General features: G+C 48.8%; 1 protein-coding gene across 2 annotated transcripts in view; it reads left to right on the forward strand.

Moving 5' to 3' along the window:
- The window catches only part of LOC116842221, an 82,161-nt gene that overhangs the window by 25,342 nt on the left and 30,256 nt on the right, over nt 1-26,563 (forward strand). For both annotated transcript variants that reach the window (XM_032811113.1, XM_032811112.1), the window contains 2 exons: nt 19,206-21,042; nt 21,417-21,612. In XM_032811113.1, the coding sequence (XP_032667004.1) occupies nt 19,346-21,042; nt 21,417-21,609 (1,890 nt within the window). In that variant the 5' untranslated portion in view covers nt 19,206-19,345 and the 3' untranslated portion in view covers nt 21,610-21,612. The remainder of the gene's footprint in view (nt 1-19,205; nt 21,043-21,416; nt 21,613-26,563) is intronic.

Below are 26,563 nucleotides of genomic sequence, written 5' to 3' on the forward strand. Positions count from 1 at the left end.
TTTCCTTCATTTTTTTTTTTTTTTTTTTTGTTACTTTTCTCTTCCCGTCGCGTAATGAGAGAGCTGGGCGCGCAAAAATTATACAAATTGTTTTTGCGCGGACGTATCGTGCCATTACGTCGCTTTTAATCCCGCCAGGAACGTAATCTGATTTTATTCTCTCTATATTCCGCCGCTGTCGTCTCCCCTGGAGCAATTCCGCGGCTCTTCATGTCGCGTTGTACTTTTTGACATTGACATCTCGTGCGAGTAACATCTCGTACAGAGAGAATAGACTCGCATGATCAGTATTATCAGCGTGATTAAGCGCAGCTGCATCTCTATCTTACCGTATGAATTATCGCGAGGTGGACACAAAACTGCACTGTAACTAAGTTCGCGTACAGTTCCAGCCCGTGGAGGACCTTGACACTGCACGCTTGACATACGCACGTTGTTGTCGAAGTTGCCCACGTGCAGCGCCGTGGATAATCGATTCGATCGTAAAATACGCTCCTTAGGCTCCCTGCCTCCTTGCACTTTTCATCTTCTCCTTTTCTTCCTTTCTATCACTCGCTCGCTCTCTTTCTCCCTCTCTCTCTCTCTCTCTCTTGCTCTCGCGCTCGATCTCTCGCTTTCCGACGCAGCCACATATTTTATAGGGTTTCGTCTTCTCGCATTCCTCGGCCGATCCGACGTGCTCCGAAAGAAATTCACCTCTCGTCCGGCCGGCAGAGCAGTCTTTCTCCCCCGGGCCGCGTCGTATTTTTCTTGCCGCTTGCTCGGGTGGTCGACGACTCCTCTCGCACAATGATCGACTTTGCACGAATTAAAAGCGTGTCTGGCGGGCTCTTTTGCGAGAACACCTAGCTGCCGATGGACAATAGACGAACTGTCTCACGGTCGGACTCGTCTTCTTTGTCACATATCAAGGACGCAAGTGCCAGCGGGATCGCGTACACATACACCCTCTCTCTCTTTCTTTCTCTCTTTCTCTCTTCTCTTTTCTTTTTTCCCTCCCCCTCGCCCTCTCACTCTCACTCTCTCTCTCTCTCTCTCTCTCTCTCTCTCTCTCTCTCTCTCTCTCTCTCTCTCTCTCTCTTTCTCTCGGAGTGTTGTGGTCGATGATCCTGCCGGCCGACCGGCAGTGTCTTGTTGCATTTCTTGCTTTACTTCCTTATGCGACAAAAACGTCGCTCGCTCAGGCGGACTCCCGATCCGCCAATTCGCATTCGCTGTCATCAAGAGACACGGATAAATTGTTTACTTACCCAGATCTCTCCAGAGTGATTTTTCCGGCAGCGGCGCGTTCGCTCGTTCGTTCGTTTTTTCAGGCGGACAATTGAAACGCGCGCTCGATGATTTTGTTGGATTTATTTGATCGTCAGCGTTAACGTGTTTAATGTATACTTTTGGCAGCGAGACGTCACTGGCGTGTCGCGTGTGTCTCTGAATATTGACACACGTGTCGTACACGCGGCACGCGGGCGTGAACCGATCGCGCGTCTTCCGACGCTGCTTCTCACGTTTGTGTCGCGGACGGTTGTCCGGGTATAGTTTGCGAGTGATTATAGTGCGACAAAGTAATTGACACTAATCGAAGTTAATAACCCGTTGAGCGACCTCGCAGGATATGGAGTAATCGATAAAAAAAGTTGGCCGTCGCTCGTTTTGTTTTACGGTACGAGATGAATCGCCATCAGCAACGCGCGCTCGACTATACCTGCCGCGCTTCATCTGCAATTAATATGGTAAACAGTGCGGACTATGCGCGCCGCGACTACCCATTTTCGTAAGACCTAACGCCCCGCGCGAAAAATACATCCGCGTCCTCTCTTCGCCGTTAACTACCGTAATTACCGAGCGCGACCGGGGAGACAAGTAAAATACTATGTCGTCCGGCTACGCGGCGCGTACCAGCCGCGGAGCGGCGTCGAAAATAAGACTTGGCAGACTCGAGGGAGAAAAATTAGCATACGGCGGCGTTAAGTGCGATAGCACCGGTGGATTCAGCGTCTGGACACCCACGTGGTGGCAATGAACGCGCGCGGTGTAATTTATTCGCGGCTAACATTCTCGCGACTGTGCGCAATTAGTCTCGACACATACCGTCTATCCGTCGCGAATTTTCATAAATTAAGTCGATACGATCCGCGGCGAGGGTCGAGAATGTCTCGCGACGACATAACCTACAAATTATTCGGCGGGCTGCGCGGAATCCGCGGACTCGATCGTGTGATTCCAGACTGACGACGGTAGCGAGCGAACAGGAGCGCGTCTTTCGCCGAGGATGCAAACGCGAGGAGGACATCCAGAACGGGCATTCGAGCCGAGAGTGGTACCAGCCGGTCGGGGCAGCCTGGATGGAACGCGAACGGTACACGCGCACGTATAGCGCCTGCACCTTTGACCGGTCGAAGGCTCGTCCTCCCTCTCCCCTCGAGCCGCCTCCGGCGCTCGTCCCTCTTCTCGGGGCAGAGGTGGCTCGAGAAGTGCACGGGATCGCGGTTAGGTTGTGTTGCGCGCCAACGGAAGACCGCCAGGAGGCTCTCTCGCGGGAGGAACGCGGCGGAGGGCGCCTCGCCGCGTCGTAGTTATATTTAGATTCGCGCTGAGCGGCTTCGTGCTTCTTGTTTTACATCTCTTACCTCTTCGCCAGCGCGAAGTCACCGCGCGTAGCGGCATTAGCATTATCGCCACCACGAGGACGACGACGATGACGATGACGACGACGACGACGATGAGCACGAGAACGACGACGAAAGGAAGAAGGGGGCAGCAGGCGCTGTCCTCCGGTCTTGGTACTCCGGGATTCCGCAGCGGGAGAGATCCGCGGGGGTCCGATCGCGCACCCCGTTTGGGCGTTCGGATCGAGTCTTTCTCTCTTACTCCCCGTCAGTGGATCAGGCTGACTCAGGGAGTAGAAGAGACCGGGTCAAGTTGGTCCAAGGACCAACCAAGGATTGGTCGTGCGTTTTGCTCATGTGTTTATTGTGAAATGAACAGTGGCAGAGAGGAATCGCAAAATCAATTGGCAATCCCAATTTGGATGGAAAGTCAATTGGAAATACCAATTGGGAATCCTAAACATGGGTTGTCTGTCCAGAATCGAAATACTATGGATTTTCTTTCAGTCGGTAACATCAGTATACTTGTATAGTATCAAAAAGGGAATCTCATTTTATATCAACTATTTTACTGCATAATGAAATTATTTGTAAAGTTAACATATTTTATTCAATTCTGACGTGAAATGAAGACCAGGAGAAATATTGGCAAGACTGGATTTTCTCACTTAAAATTTCACATGCTTGAAACATTACACTTCTATCTTATAATTATTTTCTTATAATTATTATTAATCAGTTTGGTTCCCAATTAGATTCTAAGAAATTTTGGGCGATTCTTTTTCCATTGCTTTTCTCGCAGTAAACACATAAACAAAACTTATAGGCAACATGATGATCCTCGGGCCCACTTAGGTCCTCTCCTAACCGTTGAAAAATCGAGAGACTAACTTGAAGGGTGCCAATCGGGCTCGTTACGGCTCTGTGTTTCGCGCACGAAAGAATATATGGTCAGCCTGCTACTCGTCGAGCTAGATGATATCGTCGTCGCTTCGTTCGGATGCGCCGCACATGATGGATGGGTCGGTCGGTGAAGTGGCGGGACCATTGTCTGTAGCGGAGTCGGGGAGGGACCGCTCTAGCAAGGGGGAGGAAGTGAGACGATTGTACACGCATCGATGGATTGAGATATGAAGCACGTAGAGGAGGAAGACACTCCGTCGAGTACCTCCTCCTCCCCCTCCTCCTCCTCCTCCTCCTCTTCATCATCTTTTCTTTTTCCGCTGTGTACCTCTTTTTTAATATTCCCCTTTTCCCAACGGAGGACTCGGTCTGGCGAGTAGAATTCCCTCGTGAGCGGGACGATAGCATCTTCGGAAATTGGAAAACAACCGACGTCGGATCGCTGCGTCGCACTCGCGATTCCTATCTGCCGCATCGGCGACGTCGTTGTCGATGCCTCGATCGTTAGCGTATGTATATTGCGGGCGAAGCATTAAATATTACATCGCATTGTACCTGGGGGAGGCGCGCGCGTAAGGATACGCGAACAGCGGGGAGTCCGGAGATCAATGCTCTTTCTCCGTCTCGAATCGCCTTCGTAGTCTCGCGAGTGATCGCCCGATGACCATTAGGCTATATCTCCTCGTGGTAAATCGCGAGAGCGCCTCCGGGTCTTTTTCAATTAAGAGCGCGAGTAGATTCGGGCTCGATCTCGACGATAGTACGAAGAACCGGACGGGAGATCACATTCCAGCGTTACCAGCAGAAAAAAAAGAGAGGAATCCAACGTAGACGATCGTACACGAGATCTCGTTATTAGCTGTGGGCTCGCTTAAAAAATTCCGGGGGATGTAATTCCTCAAACGTTCCATCTCCCCGCGACTCATCAGCGACCAACGCGCCGAGCAATTAACCGCGAGCGCATTGTTACCACGTGGATCCTCTATCTCTTCACTCTCTTTCTTTCTCTCCCTCTTTCTCGGGCATTCTTCCATGGCAACAAAGATTCCACGGCAGACCGTATCCGTTTAGACGACCGAACGTCTCGACCAGACCCGATATCATCGCTCGCTCGTTCGGTTACATCCGATCCGCGCAGGTGGATTCTTTGCGGCTTTCCCACGAGCGTCGGGAAAGACAGGCGTGTATCTGAACCGAAAGGAAGAACGGAACGCGATATGGTGTACCCGCGAAGAATGCGAAGTAACAGAACCGTAAGAAAAAAGTGATGATAAAAGACCAGTCGCGATCATTGGCGGGACAAATCTCGAGGCGAGACGAGTCTTTAAGCTGATGATGCGCGAGATTTAATTAAGTAGCCGCTGCTTACGAATTGCTTTTAAATGAACACGGCGATACTTTTTTTTCGCTTTTACAAGAATACACGCGAACGAGACGTTCCCGAATTTCGCGAATGCCACGACAACGCGTTGCTTGCGTAAAAAGCGGACGCATAAAAAATCGCGTGACAGACAGCATAAAGCACGCTGCGACAGTCCCCGGTAGAGATGGGCCTTTCGGTTTCGGAACTCTGTTAGCGTGTCCTTAATTGGCGGATCCAGGCATCGCGGCAACTTCCTCGTTTTTTGCATGCAAGCTCGCTCGTGAATTCGTCCGGGTCGGCCGAGCGCGTTCGATCGTCCACGCGATTGAGATGAGAATCGGACCGTGAAACGCATAGAACGCGTCCAGCTGGAGGACTCGATCTCCTAGGCGATTTTTTCCTGTAGGGTGGGAGGTCTCGTGGGGAACACGAGACTTCCGACGTGCAGGTCGCAGGTTGAAAATGTCGGAAAAGCCGCGCGATTCGCTTATTGTCTGTCACCTGCAGTCCTCTCGTTTAACACGAGATTTATGCACGCGTCATTTCAGAACGACGCGTTGGTCGCCGCGCATCGTCGTTCTCTACTTTTCTTTTCTGACGGAAACTTGTCCTCTAATACCGTTCCGCGCGTAATGGCTGCACGGTGGCGCGCTCGTTCGAAACGAGAAAACGAGATGTTACGTGCTGTGTGTGCGCGGGGATCCAATTCGGAACGAAATCGTAACGTCCGCCGATACGCGAAGCACGAATTACGACGGCGCGCGCCTCGGGGAGTGCGCTTAGAACGTGTAATTTCGCGTCTCCCTTTTCATTGCGGCCGGCATTAACATTAATAATCCATTAGGACAGTAGCGAATAGTCGTATGGCGCCATTGCCACATTGGAGATTCGAAGTAACGACCGGGTGTCGATCCCCCTCTTCGCGTCATTAAACCGCGCTCAGGTGTGCATTACACGCATTTTTTCCGTCCATTCGTGTCGTGAGTGACCCAATTTTTCCGCCGTATAATCGATACTCGGTGCCGCGGGCGGCCGTTCCGTCGGCACCGGATACACGGTGACGTTCGTCTCCACGTGTGAAGCGAGACGAAATTGTTGTCTTTCTCGCCGCGTTTTGCGCTACATTACGCACATAGTTTCTCAGAAACGTGTATTGCTCAAACAGTATTTCCTGTTATTAGATATCAATAATAATAATATATTGAACCAATTATTTGAAAGCATCTAGCATCTCTCGACTATTTCATTCGAGAGAAGGACAGAATATACAAATTGAACAAAGTTACTCTCCAAATTTCTCTCCAAATTTCAAGAGTGAAATTTCACTGAAAAAGTAGAGCGACTACCAAGCCACTCAAGTGATTTTTCACTCATTTAGAGTGAACTCTCCATTCGGAATCGTCGAGTGGACATTTTCACTCGAAATTGTAGAGTCAGACTGACGTAATCCACCGTTACATATTCTAATCGATTGAAGCATTCGCTCGCAGAGTCCACTCGAAGCTTGAGTGAGACATTCACTCTTGCGATTTCGAGCAACGCTATTTTCACCGTCGCGTATCGAGTGAAAATACTGTTCACTGTTCAGTCGTACGGAGTGAGATTCCACTTGAAGAAATTTAGAAAGCACATCGGTTTCTTCAATTAGCGCCAATGAATCGACGCGATATTACATCTGTCGAATTGTTGATCCGTCGAGTTAAGAATATTTTTGTCTCTTGCTGACTTTGGTAGTGAATTTTTCCATTCGTGAACTCAGAAAAGTTCACGGTGAAAGACGCCGATATGAGCAGCCAGCGTTACGTATCGCGCGAGACACGCGTCTCGGGAACACTGGCGCAGCGTTCACGGTAATCGCGCGGTGTAATACGAATATAATGTGTTGCAACGCATAAATGTCACAAGCGACTTACTTTACACGGCGTTTCCTGCATTTAGAACGTGCCTTGGAAAGTACGACCGCGTCGCGCACCTAGTAGTTTGAATAGATCGGCGAAAGGGATCGGCCGGCGGCCCGTGCAGATTGATAAAGCACAAATGTGTAAATATAGGACGTATGTAATTTCCAATCGCGATAACATCGCGGCGATATCGCTCGAGACGCGGAAATTCTCGCGCGTAACGGCACACATCCCGTCAAAGTTTGCAGCGTGCGCATGTAGTGTCATGTGTCATGTGCGTGTATGTCTACGACTGAAATATTGCTGTCGTTTGAGAGAAAAACGTATACTTTAATGAGAAACTTATCGTATCGAAAAGCGTGGTCGAGCGAAGCTGCGGAGAAAGTTGTCTCTTATTCGGATCGCGCGGCTCCGCAGAAAGATCCTCGCGTTCCTCGACTTTATGAAATCGATTGTGCGCGATTCGCACAGTCTCGTCCCGCACACTATTTTTAATTCCGAGAAACGCAACCAAGTATTCCCCGCCGTGACTTTTTGCGGCTCGCTCGTTAGGTAGAGAGCAATTAACAAACACTACGTCCCCGGAGAATGTAATCGTGTTTATTTTCGATCATTGGAGCGAGACACTCGAGACTGGTTTGTGTTCTCTCTATCGTTGCGCCGTTTAGACCTCAACTCGAGAGGAACGAGAGCGACTTCTTGCGCCGCGCCGCGCCGTCATCGTCAAATCGGTCTATGACGAGGAAATCTCTGTTTTTGCTCTAGCGGAAAACGTCCCGGCTCGTTCCGCCGCGCAAAGCGGAAGGAACGGGCGAAACCATCCGCTTCCTTCCGACACGCATTCCTTTTCGCATATTCCATTAATTCTCAACAAAGGAAATGTTCCCAACTAAACGAAAACGCGACATCAAAACAATTTCGCAAAATATAACGAAAGTTTAGGAATTCGCGCGAATTGGACGGATGAGATAACGGGATCTTTAAACTCAGGTGTTTAAAATTTAAAAAAATTAAATCTGCAAGCACGTACGAAAAATAGGAAACACGCGAGTGAGACAAATATCGTGGTGATATCGTGGAGCTATTTGTGTTGAAACGACCGAGTCGCCGAAATTGCGAGAGACTGCGCAAACAATCGCGCATATTTTTCCGCTGGCGCGCGTGAACGGTGGAAAAAGAAACTGGTGTAAAGGGCTGAAGTGGTACATGGGATTTTATGGGCGAACAAGGGGGAATAAGCGAGAAGAAAAGAGGCGCGAGGTCGAGGACTACAATTCTACAAACGTAATACACGCCGGTGTGCAACGGTGCAGGCCGATCTTCTTTTTTCCTCCTCCCTCCCTCCTCTCGCTCCGTCCTTTCTTCGTCTTTTTGCACTCCCTCGCCAACCGCAGACTTCGCGTTCTGCACAGCGAGGCTGCGGCTTTGTTATGAAATAGACTTGAAAGCGAAATGCTCTTTCTCTCCGTTTCTGTCCCTCGCTCGCGGCTCTCGTGAGCGTTTCTTTTTACCTTTCAACTCGTAGCGCCAACTCTCGTACCGTTCAGCACTCCGTTCAGCCTAGCCTAGCCTAGCCTAGCCTAGCCTTGTCTTGCCTTGCTTTCGAGACCCAATCGCGTGTCACCCTGGACGGTCGTTACAAGCGGACGTCGGCTCGCCGGCGAGCCTTGTGCCGCCATATTTCTGGTTGAAAGAGAAATTACGATTGTTCCTTCGTCGTAGCGGAGTCGCACGGAGTCACTTTACTCTCTCGTAGCGGTAACTTTGCGTCGCACTTAACCCTCAAGTGCCACGGTAAACTTTCGTGTGACCTTAAAGGGCGTGTCGGTAGATGTCGAAGTTTGATCCCGAGGAGAGCAGAATAATTGAACGGTTAGGTGAGAACGTACAATCCTGTCGGTAAAAGTCCTATTCCATTTTCAAAGGTCACAAAAATATGTGGAGCCTGTTAGAAATTTTTCAAATGTGCAAAACCTGTTTGGAGATATTCTCTCGGTCTCATTTACGATCTCATTCTTACGCGAGTGCCGCTAATTTATACCTGGAAGCACTTGAGGCGTAAGGGAGTAACGGTAACAATGAATCGAAACGCTCAAACGATAAATGTCTACGACGGATTCGCGAGCGCACTGAGCGAGAATCAAACGTTTATCGTGGCGAAACATATCGTCCCGTTCGCCGTAATCGCACCCGATATCGAGGCAGATTAAAACAACGATAGTTCCACGCTAGTGCCCTACAAATACCAACGAGAAGGAACTCGTATCCTCCACTCCGCTCCGCATTCCAGACACCGCGGGAGTGACTAATACCGCCCGATAACGCGTTACGCTATTCCGCCGCGCGCACTTTCAGAATCGTTCGCGGACAATTACGATAATGAATTAATACGCGTCCTTAAGGAGAGACCCCACACACACATATATTCTCTCTTTACTCGCACACGCACAGACACACCGTCGCACACCGGTCGGGTGATTAAATTCTCCGTGTTCCCGCCGGCGGGTGTACCCACCCTTGGCTTTCGCGATGCCATAACTCAATGAACCGTACGCGATATCTCTCCCCGCGAGCGCGCCGATATCGAGCCTTCTCTCTCTCTCTCTCTCTCTCTCTCTCTCTCTCTCTCTCTCTTCCTCTTGTCGCTCTCCCGTCGTTGCTCGCGCACAATGCGCCCGTGCCATTAATAAATTTCAGGATCAAGGTGAACCGGTGCTCTCGTTTAAGCCGCGCGCGATTAATCCCGGGAAACGCGCGTAATTATTTACGGTGGCGCGCTCACGCCGGGCCCCGGCGTCGCCCTCGCGGGAAAAAGACCCGTGGGCGATTTACGCACTTGCGTGCCACCGCGTGCGACCATGCTCGCGCGCGTTGTGTAATAAGCGCCGACGATACCATAAATCTCGCGCGCCGCGAATGAATACGCGCGATTCTGCTACATAATTACGGTAGCAGTATTCCTACGCCTCGTATTAGGTGATAGCGTAATGAGCTTATTAAGTGCGAATTAATCAGCCGATCCACACGATTCGCTGGGCACCGGAGCGTTGTCAGCGTCGTCAGCTGACCGCTTCCGATCGCGGCGACTTATTTCGACGAATCTCGCAAGACGCGTGCTTCGCGGAAAAAATAGAAATGAAACAAGAAAAACATGGAAGTGTGAACAATTCAGCAATTTTGACAGCCACGAATATGTGACTTCATTTTGCCGAAAAACGAGATTACCTTTTAATAATACACTTACGATACGCCTCGACTATCTTTCTTCCGTGCGCGAGATTCACTTTCGACGGACGAATGACGCGTAAAACGCAGAGCGATATCGATATATGTGTGACAGTGGTGGTTGGTCGTCACGTGTTGCCGCGCTACAATAACGCCCTCTTGGTTCGATTCGATAGATTCGACTTTATTCGATCTGCCGAGTCAACCTATCGAATCGAAGTGGAATCAAGTGTACTACAGAGGGTGTCGTTGTCGGAACGCGACAATAACGCTTGCGCTGCCATCTTGGGTCCTTTCGCGTCGAGCAGCCGCCATGAATGTATCGATCGACATCGCTCCGCGTTTTGCGTGCCTTTTGTCTGGCGAAAGTGAGTCTCGCGTGTGTAAATTAGTGTCGGGAATGCCGAAATATAGCGATGTGCGATCGTCAGAACGTATCTTAAGTATCTTAGTAGTGAATAATCTTTTCGTTTCTCGTTGCACGCAACCGGTGTTCGTCGCGGTGGTATCTGTCACTCATTATTATTGTCAACTTACTCGAGCAGTAGTAGAATCGCACGATCATCAGATTTATTAATCAAGAATTAGAAACGCGGTGGTAATCAGGGATAAATAGATAAATAATATGACGAGATATACGCGCTGCTAAGATATACGTATCTTGGTAGATAGCGCATCGGTCTGTTCATCTAGAATTAATCTAGAAAGTGCGAATGTGGTCAAGGAAGAAATGACATTTTGACAGCTTGATGTTTCGTATGTGTCAGTAAAGAGGGTTATCCACTTATGCGCGCACAATCTCAGCAGTTATTAATTAATTACTTATATTAATTTTATACATATATTAATCTCTCACTTCTTATCCTTCTTCACATTCTCACTCTTTTTTTGCTGATTGTATATTACATATGGGCAAACAACCCTCTCCATTGCCGCAAACATAAAGTTGTCAAAATGTCACTTCTGTTTTGAACGTGTTCTCGTTTTTCGATTAATTAATAATCATGAGATTAGAAACGAGATGTAATTAGAAACGAATGCGACTGGCCGAAAATTTGCAGCAACTATCGAACGATAAACCAACAAATGATAAAACATCCACGGAACTGAGTATGCGAAGAGGATTCTCGTCTCATTAGATATGCTCTAACGAGCTCTCTCGAAATCCACCAACCGCGGATGAAAATTTTTGTGCGTCAGCCTTCAAAGTGTTAATTTTGCGCGCTTGAGAAGAGTCTCGTGTGTTAAACACACCGGGGCTTCACTCGCTGCGCCGCGTTATTTCCACGAGCTCCGCGCGGGAATCACGTGGAAAAGATCGTGTCGGCTTGCGCCGTGCGATCTTACGATGAGCTTATCGAGTTCTCGCCCCGAGGGTGACGCGTCGAACGTAATACCGTTCATAACACGTTACATAAACGTCCGCGAGACAAATGGAATATCGCCGACCCCGCCCTGCGACAACTTTTGAGAACGGCCTCGCCGTGTGTCCCGTACAGCGGCGAGACACGTGTTCCGCAACGCGCGCTCGAGCATTCCAAGCGCGGGGGACTCCGACAGATCGCCCAATATTGAATCCTTCCCGCGGCGGATCGATCTTGCACAATCGGAACTCTTGTCGACACAATCGAAACTGTTGTCTCGTGTACCGACAGCGACGATTCTGCGGTCACTCCGCGTTGCGCCTCCTCCGCGGGATAGCCGGGCTCTTTCCTATCGAGCTTTTCAGCTGGCTCTCTTTCTCTGTCCCTTTTTACGTTCCCATTAACGATCGCGCACGTGCGCACGCCGTTAACGTATCGACAGTGACAGAGAGAAGGTATCAGCGAATAAATGGAGCGAAAGTTTAGCTCGTCTCTCTGTGGACGTCCGCGGAAACGTCAGACGTCTGCGAACGATGTTCTCTGCTTTTGCCAGTCGATTGGAAACGTTCCTCACGTAAAGGAGATTATAATTGAAAGAGAGGAAAAGGGAACAAAAATGTTGAAACGAATTGTACATCTAGATAATATTTATTTCGGAGTAAAGATAAAAAGTTACAGCATTCTTAATCGCGATATACTTACATACGTATATACATACACGTTTCCTCCGCGATGTCATCGGCTGATAATTGCGTTCTTCCATAACACAGCAGAAGCCCGCAGTGTGTTGGCCTCACAACGACGACGGGAGAGACACGGTCGATGTGTCGTCCGCGTTCTAGCTTAGCGCGTAAACGTGCCTAACGAACGCATGCACTGCAGCGCGAGCGGCACGGCGGTGTTAATGTACATTGCATAAAATATGACGAGACGAGCGGTTGCAGGGTCCGTGCCATCCATTGCGAATAGCGGCTGCCGGTGCAGTGCGCGAGTGAACGCGGCTGTGTGTGCCCCTCGGTAAACACTGTCATTATAATTCAATTTAATATTAATTTGTACTCGTCCCTGCAAGCGGTGCTCATTCCGCGAAAACGGACCGGGAGGAGGCCCCGAGACAGACGTGAAAAGATTGCGCGATCATCGCCGCCCCGATGAAGACCTAACGCAGAAAAGGGCGGACTAGGGGGCGAGAGACGCGAAATATACGGTTAAGCGGATAATGCGAAGATACGGGTGTACTCTATCTGGTTGCGAATGCGATTTAATGTCGGCTTCGAGCGCAGATTTTCACTCGTTGCGAGCGATTCACTTGTTTTTGTAAGCCTCAAAGGCAACAGATTTATTTTCTTCGATTTTGAAAGTTTATCTTCTGAATTTTTTTTGTTTTAAGTAAGTTACGTCGCGTGTGTCGTTGCAGTCGTTCAATTAGATCGAAATAGTCTTCTCCACAATCTTCTCTTGGAAATATTCTCGTCAAGGTGACTGCGCTTTATCGTCGATTTCGAAATCGAAATTACTGGAAACGAAGAGGTAAAACGCGCTTAAAAAACCTGAAGTCGAGTGGTTTGCAGAGAGAAAAGAAGCAACGAGAAAGAAGGAGTGTTTGAGGTCCTGTTACAATCCGCCGGATGGAAGCTGACAAGTTGATTCGAGATGGACGACGTGCGACCAGTTTTTAAAGACGGGTCACCTTCCAATTAGCAATTATTGAGACGTTGAGGCGATCGCGGCGGAATTTTAAAGAGGTTACTTTGGGTCGAGAGGCGAGACGGTCCTTCGCGCGAAAATATTCGGCCTCGGGTACGGTGATTCATTGTGTGATCCCGTGATCAGATGTCGATACTCTTATGTCACGGACGTGATTTGACAAGAGAAATATTCGCTCGATAGTTTGACGTATAGACATTCAAGAGGTACGTTCGCATGTTATCGTATAGGGAGATTATACGCCCGATATTTCGCCATTATTCAAGTGCTCGAGTTGCGAAAACTACTATTGACAGATGATAGACATTTTATGATGAGCCCGAGAAGAGAAAGAGAGAGTCTCGTTGCTGGGGTTCTAAGTTAAGAAACGCAATCTACCGGGACGTTTATTAGGTCAGAAATAAAAGATGCTATCGAAGGTTGAGAACCGTGGGCCACGGGATGATGGATGGTGGCGTTCTTGCTCGTTCATGAGGAAGTTATTACGGTTTGCGGGAGGTGGCTGCCGGGATGTGCGCAGAGGGCGAGTCAAGGGTCGAGCGAGGAAAAAGAGTAGAATGTCGCGCGGGCTCGATGGCACGCGGTTCTCGAAACGCACCTCGAAAAGTGCCCTTCGATTAAGTGGATCGGAGTAATTGGTTAATGACCGGCTGTAATCTTCGATGGCCGATCCTCGCGCCACGCTCTTGCGCCAGAAGTTCTTTCTTCTCCTCGAAGCATTCGAGCTGTGTACATCTTTATCGCTCTTTTCCTCTCTGTCTCTCTCTTTCTCTCTTTCGTCCGCAATTTCCTTCGCGAATTGTTTTATATTGATTAATAATTAAATATATAGAGATAAATTTTTCCACAATCCATCTATTATCGCACAGAGAAAACACTAAGAATACCACTTGCCTAAATATGGTTGCCATAACAAAATATTAATGTTACTTTTCGCCCATGTATACAAGTATGTATGATTGTAGTATCCATAGTACTCTGGAAGTGGTATTAATCTTCCTTATTGCCTATTCATGTGTAATATTCTTAGTGCTTCTATTGAGTAGCATTCTCAGTGCTGTGTGGTGCAACCAAACTTTACAGATCTCTCAACCATAATATTTGTTCTGCAGACCACAACAGAGAGACAGCAATATTCCTTTGGTTGAGGCAGCTATATATGTGAGGATGTACTAACGAAACATTATATATCATAAGAACTATGACTGTGAGAACTGTATAGATAGGCATGTAACAGCAACAACTTTTAATATCATGTCTATTTCACTTGAAGTCACATAAATTTTTTCTCTACTATAGAATATATGGATATAGAAACCTTAGTAGTTTTCTCCGTGCACATCTTTGTCGTGTTGTCGTCATTTTTTATCTTCGTCATTGTCTCTCCACATTTGTTGGGCGTGGCGTTATGGAACGAGCTCTATAACAAAGAGAATTCACTTTCGTAAGTTCTCGGGGTAGATCCAGTCTGAGTGATCTGATCAGGATAAATTGTCCGCGAGAGCTTAAAAGACTATCGACGTGAAATCGAAAACGTACGAGGAGGAAGTTCCGCGCGAAAATACGCGGGAAATGGCGATGCCGGATGCGCGTCGAGCCACTTATCGGCGCTCGTTGATCTTAATGACGATGTGTACCGGTCGCCCACCGATAGATAGGCAAACCGTGTCGCAACGATCAACAATCCCGTCCCTCTCGCTCTTTCGCGCCAGCTGATTTATCGACGTGCCCTCGAATTATATGCTGCTGCTCGACGCCGCGCGGCTTTCACCGACGACCACGACAACGACCACGACGACGACACAACGGCGACGACGACGGCGACGGCGTCGTGCTCCTTTTGTCTCTTCGAAGGGAGGTTTCGACACGCCGATTGTCTTCGCTTCTAATCGCGAGTATCGCGCGTACATATCGATATGCGTAACGACGCGACGGCGTGCCTGCGCGCTCCCTCGGCCTGCGTGTCCGTTTTATCGCGGTCGTAACTACTTCGCCGGGGAATGCGTGCCGTCTACAAAAATGGCGCGCAATCCGATCGGCGACACGACGACGTCGACCAACGCGCACGATCGGCTTCTCGTTGATTCGTTTGAGATCTGTCGGACTGTCCAATCGCCGACACATTCCTCCGGCCCGTATTAATACTCGTTACGTGAAACTTGTATCACTCGAGACACTCGGACTCGAAGTTGAATCTGAGTTTTGTCATATAAAGTCGAATCATATGATACATGTTTGTGTGCGACATACTTATAGTCACAGTTCAACTGAAAATCTCATCTAATTTTGAATTCAAGTCTGAGTGTCTCACTTGAGACGACTTGAGGCAAAAAAAGGACAGTTTCAAGTACTTGAGTGCCGCGACGATCATCGGTGACCAGCATTATGATATGACATCGCGTTTCCTTAACCTACATACTTGAATAATTAAGTACCAATTGATTGCATTCGAAAATTCGACCAATATGGGCAATGAAGAGCCAATGAAATACACGTTATGAAAGAAATACTCGAGTTATACCTTTAATAATTTAATTATTAGTACAGATGTTGTGCAGTCAATGGGAATCAACGCGACGAAGGGGGATTGTGACTCGGGAGAAAAGATAACGAATTCCCAGGGTTCCCCCCAGATAAGCATTGCGCACAGCTTCGCGCGACGTTGTCGTCGTAAATTCTCGATTTCGTAGCACCGAGTTCCCAGGACGCGCGCTCCGTTTTCTCCGTTCCATCCACCGCTAGCGGTTTCTCCGCGGCCTGCTGTAAACCGGCCTGCGATTAACGTTCGCAATTTACGTGCGGAAGCCGCGCGACGCGGCGTGCACTCGAAATGATTTATACGCGCTCCGTCTCCGCGTACGTGACGCGTCGTTTACCACCCGCTCCGGCGAAGATTAATTAACCCCGTGGCGTTTCGGGGAGAAACGTGCTCCGCCTCGGGCGCGGGGGCGATCGGCGGGCTCCGGCGACGACCGGCTTCGGTTTCTTAATCCAATTTCGTGGTGCATTAATCTAATTATGCCTAGGCATATGCACGTGACGTGCAAGTATGCCGGCCGGACCGCTTTCGCAATGCCGCTCGGCGCCCGGACGTCGGCGGAGAAGTGTCGGCAAGAAACCCGTCTACACAGGGTGTCCCGGAATCACCGGGCGATACCCTCCTCTCGTGAATAAGATATCCGAGAAGTCGCGAGATATCCGTTCAGTACGGAACAGTCTCGCGGTGGAAGCTGAAATGATTTTTCGCGAACTTTGGCATCTATCGCGAAAGAGACGTCGCGTCCGAGCAAACGAGCTGCCGCTTTGGAAAGTTTCGCTCCGAGCCAGTAGCGGCACAGTAAGTTTCACAGTAATTACATCATCGATCCGCGCTGGTCTCATAATAGGAACCGCTCGCGCCCAGATGTAACCGCGGAAGTTCACGCGCGCGCGAAGAAAGTAGCATCGGATAGAGCAGGGGTGGCGGGAGTGGGAGAAAGAGCGAGAAGGAAAGAGAGAAGCGAGGGTTGAACGAAGGAGTGTGTCGAATAACTTCCTAGAGGCGCGCCTGTCACGAAGCCCCGGGTCATTGGTCACCTCGTTCTTATCTCGCTATGTCTGCGGCCCATCTTGAAGGAAGCTTATGCGCAGAGAGCCGTTGTACGGTTCACCGTAAGCGGAATTAATCCATCTACCACCTTCGGGCTTATAGAAGCCGGTTGCCGCGGCAGTCGGAAAAAGCGCCAGAGACTTTCGGTCGACGATTATCGCGTTATTAGTCATCGCGGAGAAGGACGATCGTGAGACCGAGTATCGTGTGAGCGTTATATTCTTCGCAGATGTCGAATTCTTCCATCTCTTTCCCTGCAAATTCGCGTCAACTACGCGTCAATTGTATTCGTCGCTATACCGATCGCTCCGGCGATCTCTCGCGATTCTCTCCGTCGATTTTGCAGTAAGAACGCGTTAACTCGCGACAATAGAGAAATTGGATTATCCGCCAGAGGATGAGTCCAGTTAATGCCAAGCCATCGCTCATTGGGACAGCTTCCTTCTGCATAACGCCGTGATCCGATTCGCGCTTGGAATTTACGGCAAGGAGGGAAACTTAATGGCGGGATGAGTTAACGCCCCGGGGAAACACGGAGCCCCGAGTGCTCTCTCATCCTCCGGCAGCTCCGAGTCGCTTCCAGCCGCCGCGGCACGTTGAAATTTCCGCGTCGATGTCGGCGCGGGACTGTGTGTGGAAGCGATTGGCCCCGTGGAATCGTTTAATCCGGACCGAGGAGAGCAACGCTCGCCGGCCACGAGTCACGATCGTTACTTTCCTCCGAGACGAGATTCCCTTTGGAGAGAAATCCGAAACAATCGTCGGCACGCCCATCCACGTACACCTATGCACGCTTTGTGCGCGCTTTTCGTTAGGTAACCGGTAACAATGTTTCGTCGGGCGCATACAGATATCGTCTTAATGTAACGTAATAACCGTGAGGTATCGCTGTTATACGAGTTACTCCGGGCCGGTCTCGTCAAAGTCCTGGCGCGATCATCTCGCGCCCTCCACGCGAGCGTTTACGCGGAATTTATGCTCCCAGCGCACTTTTATCGCGACTTTATCGCGATCACGATGTTCTTGTTTCGTTCTCTTTCTAGTACAATTTTATTCAGTCAGCTTTTTATCGGGACTCTCTCGATAGCTTCTTCTCGGTCGAAGGTCGTTCCTTGATCCTCCTTCGCCGTTGCGCAGCTGGAAATCGCGAGTGTTGTTTAATGGAAATTCAAATACGACGCAATCTCTCTCTCTCTTACGCGCATATTCTCCTTCTTCTATTACAATTCCAATTCTGTAAATGCAACGTCGTATCATCCGACCCGTAGTATCACGAATTATCGTACCGTTTTCGTGCGAGACGCGCATTATAAGCCCCGCGCGTTATTTTACAAATTATCCCGAGATAATGGAAATTCTCGGTGGTTTTCTTCTCGCGTTGATGTTCCCGTCTCGATCGCGATCGCGGGTGTGAAGTGAGAATTTCACCGTGCGACTTATATCGTAATGCATGACAATCGCAGTCGCGACCGTTAGTTTTCGCAAATGAGATTCTCTTTGGACGATCTCAAATCTCAATCGCGGACACACCCGAGCAAGATCGTGATTTCATTTCCTCTGCTCTTCTCCTTTTGTTCCACGTTTCCGCATATGTGCTTCGTTCCGCTTCTCGCTGGAGGTTTTCCCCCTCGATCGCGTTTCCCATCTCCCGGTCTCTCGAGTAACGATCTGGAAGGCAACGACGACGCGGAGTACACCGGTACCCACGGTACTGATTACCTGCCATTCGTAGTTTCGAGTGGTGACTACCCTCGCTGCGGAAATTATGAAACCGGTCCATAATTGGAACTTGACTAATGACAAGTCGGGTCATTGCGTATATTATGGCCACGGATCGGCATTAGGTCTCTCTCTCCTTCTCTCTTGCGCACAGGCGCCGGACGCTTCACGGAACCGCACGAACGACGGCGTGCACGCGTTTCTCTCCTCTCCTCTTCTGCTCTCCACGTGGGAAAGGATGCATTAAAAGTGCATCAAACGGGAGGGAAGCGGCGAACGGCGGCGCTGCCGAAAGGCACATACGTTCGTCTGTCGAAATTAACACGGTAAAGGCGGACACCTCTGCTGCACTTTCGCAACGGAGATTAGTAGCAGTACGAGCTCCCAGCGGTGAAGCCCCGAATACAAATTATTAATATATTAATATCGTCTATTATTATATACTAAGAGGCGCGAGATGGAATTCGATAATCTATACTTTATAAAGTGATTCACAGTTTGAGATGGATATATCAAGATATAATTATTTTCATAATTATTTCACAAATATTTTTCATCAAAAAATCATTCACTGTTTATTTCCTACAAGTCTCAGGTTATTTTTATCGAATAGATAAAGTGAGAATTATGTACTGAAAGCACAAAAATGAAAAGATTTAGTAAAAGAAAAGCGCAAATGAGATATTAATAGGTTAACGAAGATATTAGACTATATACACGCGCGCAGATGTAAGACGCACGCTTGATTATGTACCGTACACAGTCACAGTGTCAGACAAGTACGTCGAGTCACCGTGCAAAATTCTGACGATCCCTTCTTATTCGCAGATGGGGCATAGAGGAGCGACGTGCGGCCAGCAGGAGCAGCAGTAGCGTTCAGCTATCGTCGGGGGCCTGATCGTCGGTCCCTGTCTCGACCCGATCTCGCGCGGGGGGACGCGGGGTCGCGGGGGTGCGCCGGTGCCGCGATGGCCGCAACGGACGGTCAGATCGTCGTTGCGGCGGCACGCTGGGCCGAGGAGGCGACGTACCTGCGCGAGTTCGTCTCCAAGTACCGTCTACCGGCCGTGATCAAGATCACCAAGGGCCAATATGGCGGGTTGGGCGTGCCGACGCTACCGGCGCCCAGCTTGCAGAGCACCGCGTTGCTCATATCGGCCGGTCGTCGGCGAAAGATCGTGGCGCAGGCGGTGAAGATCAAGGAGGGCCGCAGGGTGGTCGGCGTCGGGCCCAGACTGGCGATACCGGACTCATACGCGGGCTACTTCGAGATCCTAAGCGAGGAGGGTAGAGCGGTGCGCGGCATCGAGTCGGTAAACGAGCTGTCGCGAAGATGCCCGGAGGAAGGCGCGCTGGTGCGCGAGACGTTGCGTGGCATCGCTTGCCGGGTGGACGACGAGTCCGGTATCGTGGTGCCGGAGGGCACGAGGACCTTGTCGGCCGGTGAGACGATCGTCACCGCCGGTGAGGTCGCGCTACCCGGTAGGGGTCGATTCCTCCGCTGCGTGGACTGCCGCGGCGACAGCGTGCTCTTGGGGATGGAGCAACGCGGTCGTTTCAGCGCATTGGCGCGCGAGGACAACATCAGCGGCGTGCACACCGCCAGAGCGCTCCTCAGCAAACGCCTGCCGCTCACCGTGAGACTGGTGCACGGCCAGCCGCCGCGAGGGCTCAAGTCGTCGTCGCAGTTCGTGCCCGAGCTGAGGCTGCTGTCCACCTTCGAGGAGGAGCACGTGTTCGCGTTGCCGTTGCAGCGGGAAGGCGCGGCGGTCGCGTTACCGCTCGCGGCGCCGCTCAAGCTGGTCAAAGCGCGGAACGAGGAGGCCCTACGCTCCATGCAGGAGTTCACGAGGCTGGTGGAGCGCGCCTCTCGCTTGGTCGCCGATGTAGCTGACCGTGCGCACGTGTTGGACGGTCGTCTGGGTGAGAGCAAGCCCTCCAGGCAGACCAGGAGCGCGTCCGGCTTCCTCAGGCGGCCGTCCACCAACTCGGATCACGCGCCGCCGCTGGGTCACCATAGAAACGGCAGTGCCGGCCATCATCATCATCATCATCACTATCATAGCAATGGACATCAGGCGTCCAGTGGCCATGCGGGATACCGGGATGAGAACCGAGTGCCCCCGTCGTCCGCCTGTACCGAGGAGTACGACGAGATCGATCAGATATATGACTATGTGCGCGGCTTTGCGCCGTTGCCGAAGAGCGTGAGGTCGCCGTACGAAAGCCCTCTCGCTGCTGGCCAGGCCTCGACCCCGCCACTCACGCCGGTCACGGTGACGATCGCACCATTGTTGGACGACCGGCCGGAGCCGCCGCCGATCGAGACGATACCCACGAAGAAGATTCAGGCGGAGAAGCGGACTAGGCGCGCGGTTAAGGAGGCGCCGCAGCCCTCCAGGGTGGAGAAGCCGCCGTTGGCGAAGCTCTACGTGAAGAACAGCGGCACACAGCGCGGACGACCGCTAATGAGGCAGAAGAGCGCGTCGCCGTTGAAGGAAACGCCGCCGGGTTACAAGGGCGGCTCGCCGCTCTTCAACATACGCTACAAGAGTCTGACGAATCTCCAGCAGGCGATGGAGCTCGACGGCACGCTGGACTCCAGCCACTCGGGTGGCAGGACGTCGGGCGACTCTGGCGCAGGTGCTAAGCTGCCGGAAAAGAGGTAATCCTAATTCTATCGATCTCACGAAAGTAGCTCTTACTTACTTTTACTTCTCGCACGTTTAGGTGTTGAAACAAGTGCTCGGGAATAAAATACTACAAAACTTTTGTACAAAACATTTTTTTTTAATAAACACAATCCATTTTACCAAGTTTCTTTCGAAGGGTTGCTTCGACTAAAAAAAGTATAAATTAAAAATAGTTTTTTCCAAAATTTATCCTATCAAAATTGACGATAAATACTTTCGTATGTTTCTTCATCAGTTTTTAAAATAAAATTGCACCCTCCCTACATATCCATTTGCTCTACTAGAAATAATCGAAATATACGAAAATTGACCACATCTCTTATTAATATCGTTTGTGGGTATCTAGATCGAGACGTTTAAGCAGGCCGCGATCGTTGACAAATTTAGTCTGGGAGCTTCGAGGTGGAAGCGGCCTCGGCTGCACGAGACCGGAAACTCCGCCGCCCGCCACGACAGCACCGCTGCCACCGACTAAATGTGGGCCACGTCTGGCTGTCACTGTCGTGGCACCGCGACGTGTCGGCACGCTCTACCTCTAACTCGTAAGTACCGTCTCTTAAGTGCTTGTCGATGATCCGATGGATAATGTGCCACTCGAGGCAGTACATGGGAAATTGATCCCTCGAACAAATTCAATTTTTGTTCATTATGCATATGCATACTTGTCTATGTGTGTTTAACAAGGAAAACAAGTGTCCGTCTCTGATTTTCATGAACTTGTAATATGTTGTACTTTACATCAAAATAACAGATACGTTTTTTATTATACGTGCCCTTCCGCAAGTTTAGGGGGTGAAATATCCCTTTGAAGAAAATCAGTTTTTTTTTCATTTGAAGGGAATATAATGAAAAATATAAGAGATAGAAAAGAATATTTTGAATAAAAGTTGAATGGTTTAAAGAGTACTTTACAGAAATTGTTAAAAAAAATTTTTTTTGTTAATATTTCCCTCACATTTTTTCTTATTATAATTATTAAAATAATTTCTGTAAAATACTCTTCAAACCATTCAACTTTTATTCAAAATATTTTTTTCTATCTATTATAGTTTTCATTATATTCCCTTCGAATGAAAAAAAACCGATTTTCTTCAAAGAGGTATTTCATCCCCTAAACTTGCGAAAGGGCACATATAATAAAAAAACGTAGCTATTATTGTGATCTAAAGTACAACATATTACAAGTTCATGAAAATCGTAGGCGGACACTTGTGTGAGTTTCCTTGTAAGTGCTTTTAAAAAATGACATTGCGGATATTGTTTGAAAAGTTGGAAAGGAGGAAGGAAGGAGAAATTATTTTGCGATCGCAATCAATTTCCGGTATTCTCTTGAGGCTTCTTCCAAGAAACCAAATCGAAATTTCGGTTTTACATTGATCTTATTAATCCCATCGAACTTGAAGAACATTATATAGACTATTGTTCTACCTTGATGCAACAAAGTAGTTACTAAATGTTTTCCCTATATTGAATTGTCCTTAAAAAAGGAGTTCAATTTTATATATATCACAATATTATAATTTCTTTCTTATTCTTTTCATTGATTTACATTGTTGACATGTAAACATATAAAATATGTATCATTTATTGATGTTATTGCTGCACTATAGTGCCGTTTGACACACAAAAAATCTATATCGTTGTTCGTTCTGGTATTCTGTATCTCGGTCCTGGCTGCCTTGTCATGACATTTTGCAATTCGTAAAACTGACGTTTATATAGATACGATTTGTCCTGGAAAAAAACATAAGATTAATTGACACGATGTCACTGAGAGTTTGACTAAATATTTCAAAAGCCGACAATATATTTTGCGAAATGTGTAACGCTCGATAACGGTCGGTAACGCGGGAAAGTACACGTTGCGCTGTACAAAAACGATATCAAAATAACAGGCAGGAATGAGAACAAGGGAACTATTCCCTTCCATTACTCGGCAATCGTCATTGCTCGAGCGCCGAGTGTTTACAACACTCAAAACAGTCCGGACCTTGACGGGGGTTAGACGTATTCTCACACGCGACGCAGTTTTCCGAATATTTCGCCTCGAGTCGGCGAGGTACACATGTACACAGAGCACATGTGTCGGTGTATTATTTTCATTTCTATCGAGTGATAAAAATACTTCGTCGACTTTTGGATTATTTAATCAGACTCTTGTTACCGCGTTCTTTAACATTCATTTCTACGATCGAATCGCGCGAGTGTCACTGTCAGTGCCACGACGGAACAGTCAGGATTCTGAATAGGAAAGCCAAAATGATGGACGCCGCAAAGCGAGCAGCGATACATCATATATTTCAAGGTATGTCAAATCATTTGTTATGCAGCAAATTTCCGTTTTAACGAACATTTGACGAATTTACCGCAATAAAGAAATACCCGAGTCGAAATTTAGGCTGATATTCGTAGTCATTATTTGACAAATAATTGCTTTTAATTTATTTTATTACTTATTTATCTTTTATACTTTCATGTATCTTATTACATTATTTTATAAAGACTGATTCAAACAGCCAAATAATGTCTGAATTTTTCAAATCTATAACTAATTAGAGTCCTCAATCAAAGATTCTAAATAACTCACAACTATGATTACCGGCCTTGAAATATAATTTCGTAATTTCGCAATTGCTAATGTTAACGTTTAATAATGCTTCTTGAGTCGCGAGCACGATCTTGTTTACATTTGCCAACGTCTTTTTTGTTTTACGTGTTATTATGGAATTCAAATCTAAATTTATATTAATAAACGGCATTATTAGACACAATTGTTATTTTTGCTTTTACAATTTATCAGCTTTTTTTAAGATCTTCACCATTCATTGTTCCAAATGAAAAAAGATTTTATAAGAATAAAAATATCTTGTTTCTTTTTTCATCCATTTACCCTTTAACCTTTATTTATTTAATATTTGCTCTTATCTCCATATACACCATTTGCAGTTGAATAAGTTGTATAATTAATACATTATTGACTGAAATGAGAAGAATAAAGATTAAATGCAGGTGAAATATTGGGATAACCAGATATTAAGTAATTCTCATATGAGTTTAAGACTCAGCATAGAGAAAATGGTAATAAGTAATCGTTTGCATCAAAGTAGGACAATAACTTGTATAATGTTATAGATTCTTTATTGATTCTTCAAGTTTGACGAAATATGCAGGATTAATGTAGAATAAAAATTTCGACTCGGGACAAGTCGCGCGACTCTCGAGCATCAAAAATGAAACACTACAGTTTCCCAAGCACATCCTTTGAGCGTGATCTTCGTTTTCCGTATTCCATAGCCGCGAATGATACGCCGTCGAGCGAGAGGCGAGCAACTATTTGTCGAACGAGCAGACACGCACGTCGCAATTAACTATGTTGAGAGAATACCGGTTACGACGTAGTTACGGCGTACTTTGTCCGGGAAGGAGGACTGAATCGTTAAATTCGCGGGATCGACCCAGGATAGGCGGGACGATCTTTTAACAGAGCACTTTACTGGGCGTTGTAAAAGACGTGCCAGCTGTTTCCCTATTGCCATAAGTCCTTATTCATTTAATCGCCCTCCTCCCCCCAACCATCCCGCAGGACGCTCGCTATTTATAACGATATCTAGGAAATGCACTTGCTCAGGCGCGACTCAGGAAGTTCCATGATTACCATCAATTATGATTCACGAAGAAGTCAATTTTTACGAGGTAATCGATTTGCATGCGAGACACGCAGATTTTCGTAAGCTCGTTCAAGTCGCACGAAAACGCATACACTTTACGAGCAATTGCGCCGTGTCATTCTTCAACTCTCCGCGTCGATCTTCGCCGAAAATCGTCATCGCGCGATCTCTCTTCCTCGACGCTGAGAAATCAGAATGCGAAGTCCGCGATATCATCCGCGGGCTTGGAGGTCGCGTCGCAGCGGGTATTCGCGACACTTGGCATCGACATCCTCCGGCACCGTCGAACCGCGCACACGGACATCGGCGATATCGCACGGCCGTTTGCCGCGGCGACGGGTGAAGACGAGGTACGCGGCCGGATAATCTCTGCGGACGATCGTCTCGCTCGTTTCCCCGTCCGCTAATCCGCCGATGAAAATCGACAGCGACAGCGAGAGATTGAAAGCGTTTCCTCGTCACGGGCCTGCATTTGCCGTGGCGGGCGACGAGGCGTTTACGGGAGGAAGTCGAGAATCACAAAGCTTCCTGCTGCGTACATCCGCAATCCAGCCGAGATACCGGTTGGTATTCCCAAGCCGTGGAAATTAGCGAGGTTCGCGTAGGTTAATCTGCCGTGGCCTAACTCCTCTCTTTCTCTCTCTCGCTCCCTCTCCCTCCCCCTCTCTCTCTCTTTCTCCCTCGCTCTCTCTGCGGGTGCCGTTTAGCGGGAGACTCAGCTTCGCCTCGCGAGAAGACGGCCTGGAAGCTGACGAGAGAGAGAGAGAGAGAGAGAGAGAGAGAGAGAGAGGAGAGGAGAGGAGAGGAGAGGAGAGGAAGAGAGAACGAGGAGATAGTTCAACGGTGGACTGGCGGTGGACAGCCTCGGGGTATATAACGTCATCCTCGCTCGGTGCAACGCTATAATAGCCCTGGTTCGCCGCGGAGTCGCTCCGTGAGCGGAATTAAACGAGACCAGGTTCAACGGCTGGACAAACCGTGGCTTCCGGTCGTCGATGCCTTTTCTCCCTCTCCCTTTCGGCCCCCTTGCCCCGTTCGTTTTATCCGCAGTCCTCCGCCCACCTACTCGATCGCGTATTACGGAGATTATGATTGTGCGTGCCGCGATCTCATCGTCGCCGTCGCGAAAGCGAACGGCTTCCGATTACGCGATCGCGCGACAATCGCACGTCCGGCGAAGCCGATCAGCCGGAGTAAACCGGCAGGCGAACAGCTACCAAGATCGTTTGTACGCGTCCTCTTCGATACTCGCCGGGGGAATCTGCGTGATTAGTTTTCTATTAGTTATCCGTGATTAGCGTGGAAGCGAGAGTCGAACGACCGACCGATCGACCGGAGAAACCGGACCGCGAATGAAAGGAGAGTCACACGTGGGAAAGGCGCGAGAGCGTGTCGAAGAGTTGGACTCGTCGAGCTACCTCTTCTACGGAGGATCAGAGCGGTATTCGGATACCTCTGCGAATCTGCGCTTCTCGCGCTTCTGACATTTCGACGCATCGTCTTTCCCGACGCGACAAAACGGAACTCACCCGCCGTTCTATTCTGAATTATTCCGCCGTCCACTTGTCATTTGCGGCTACCCGCAGCGTGGCATCGCGCCCATTTCTACGTACATTTTAATGTCCGGGCACTAAACGCCGCGCTGAAAATTGCCGGGTGTCTCCCCGAGAAACGAGGGTGCCCATCATAACCGTCTTTCTTGGCCGCTAATTAATTAACGCGGATCGAAAACACGGTCTTCTCCCTTCTCTCCCTTTCCTCTCATCCTTACTTCTTCAATCTTTCTCTCTCTCTCTCTCTCTCTCTCTCTCTCTCTCTCTCTCTC

This window comes from Odontomachus brunneus, unplaced genomic scaffold (genome assembly GCF_010583005.1).
Source record: "Odontomachus brunneus isolate Ranch 3 - 2012 unplaced genomic scaffold, Obru_v1 Obru_scaffold_023, whole genome shotgun sequence".
Taxonomy (NCBI): domain Eukaryota; kingdom Metazoa; phylum Arthropoda; class Insecta; order Hymenoptera; family Formicidae; genus Odontomachus; species Odontomachus brunneus.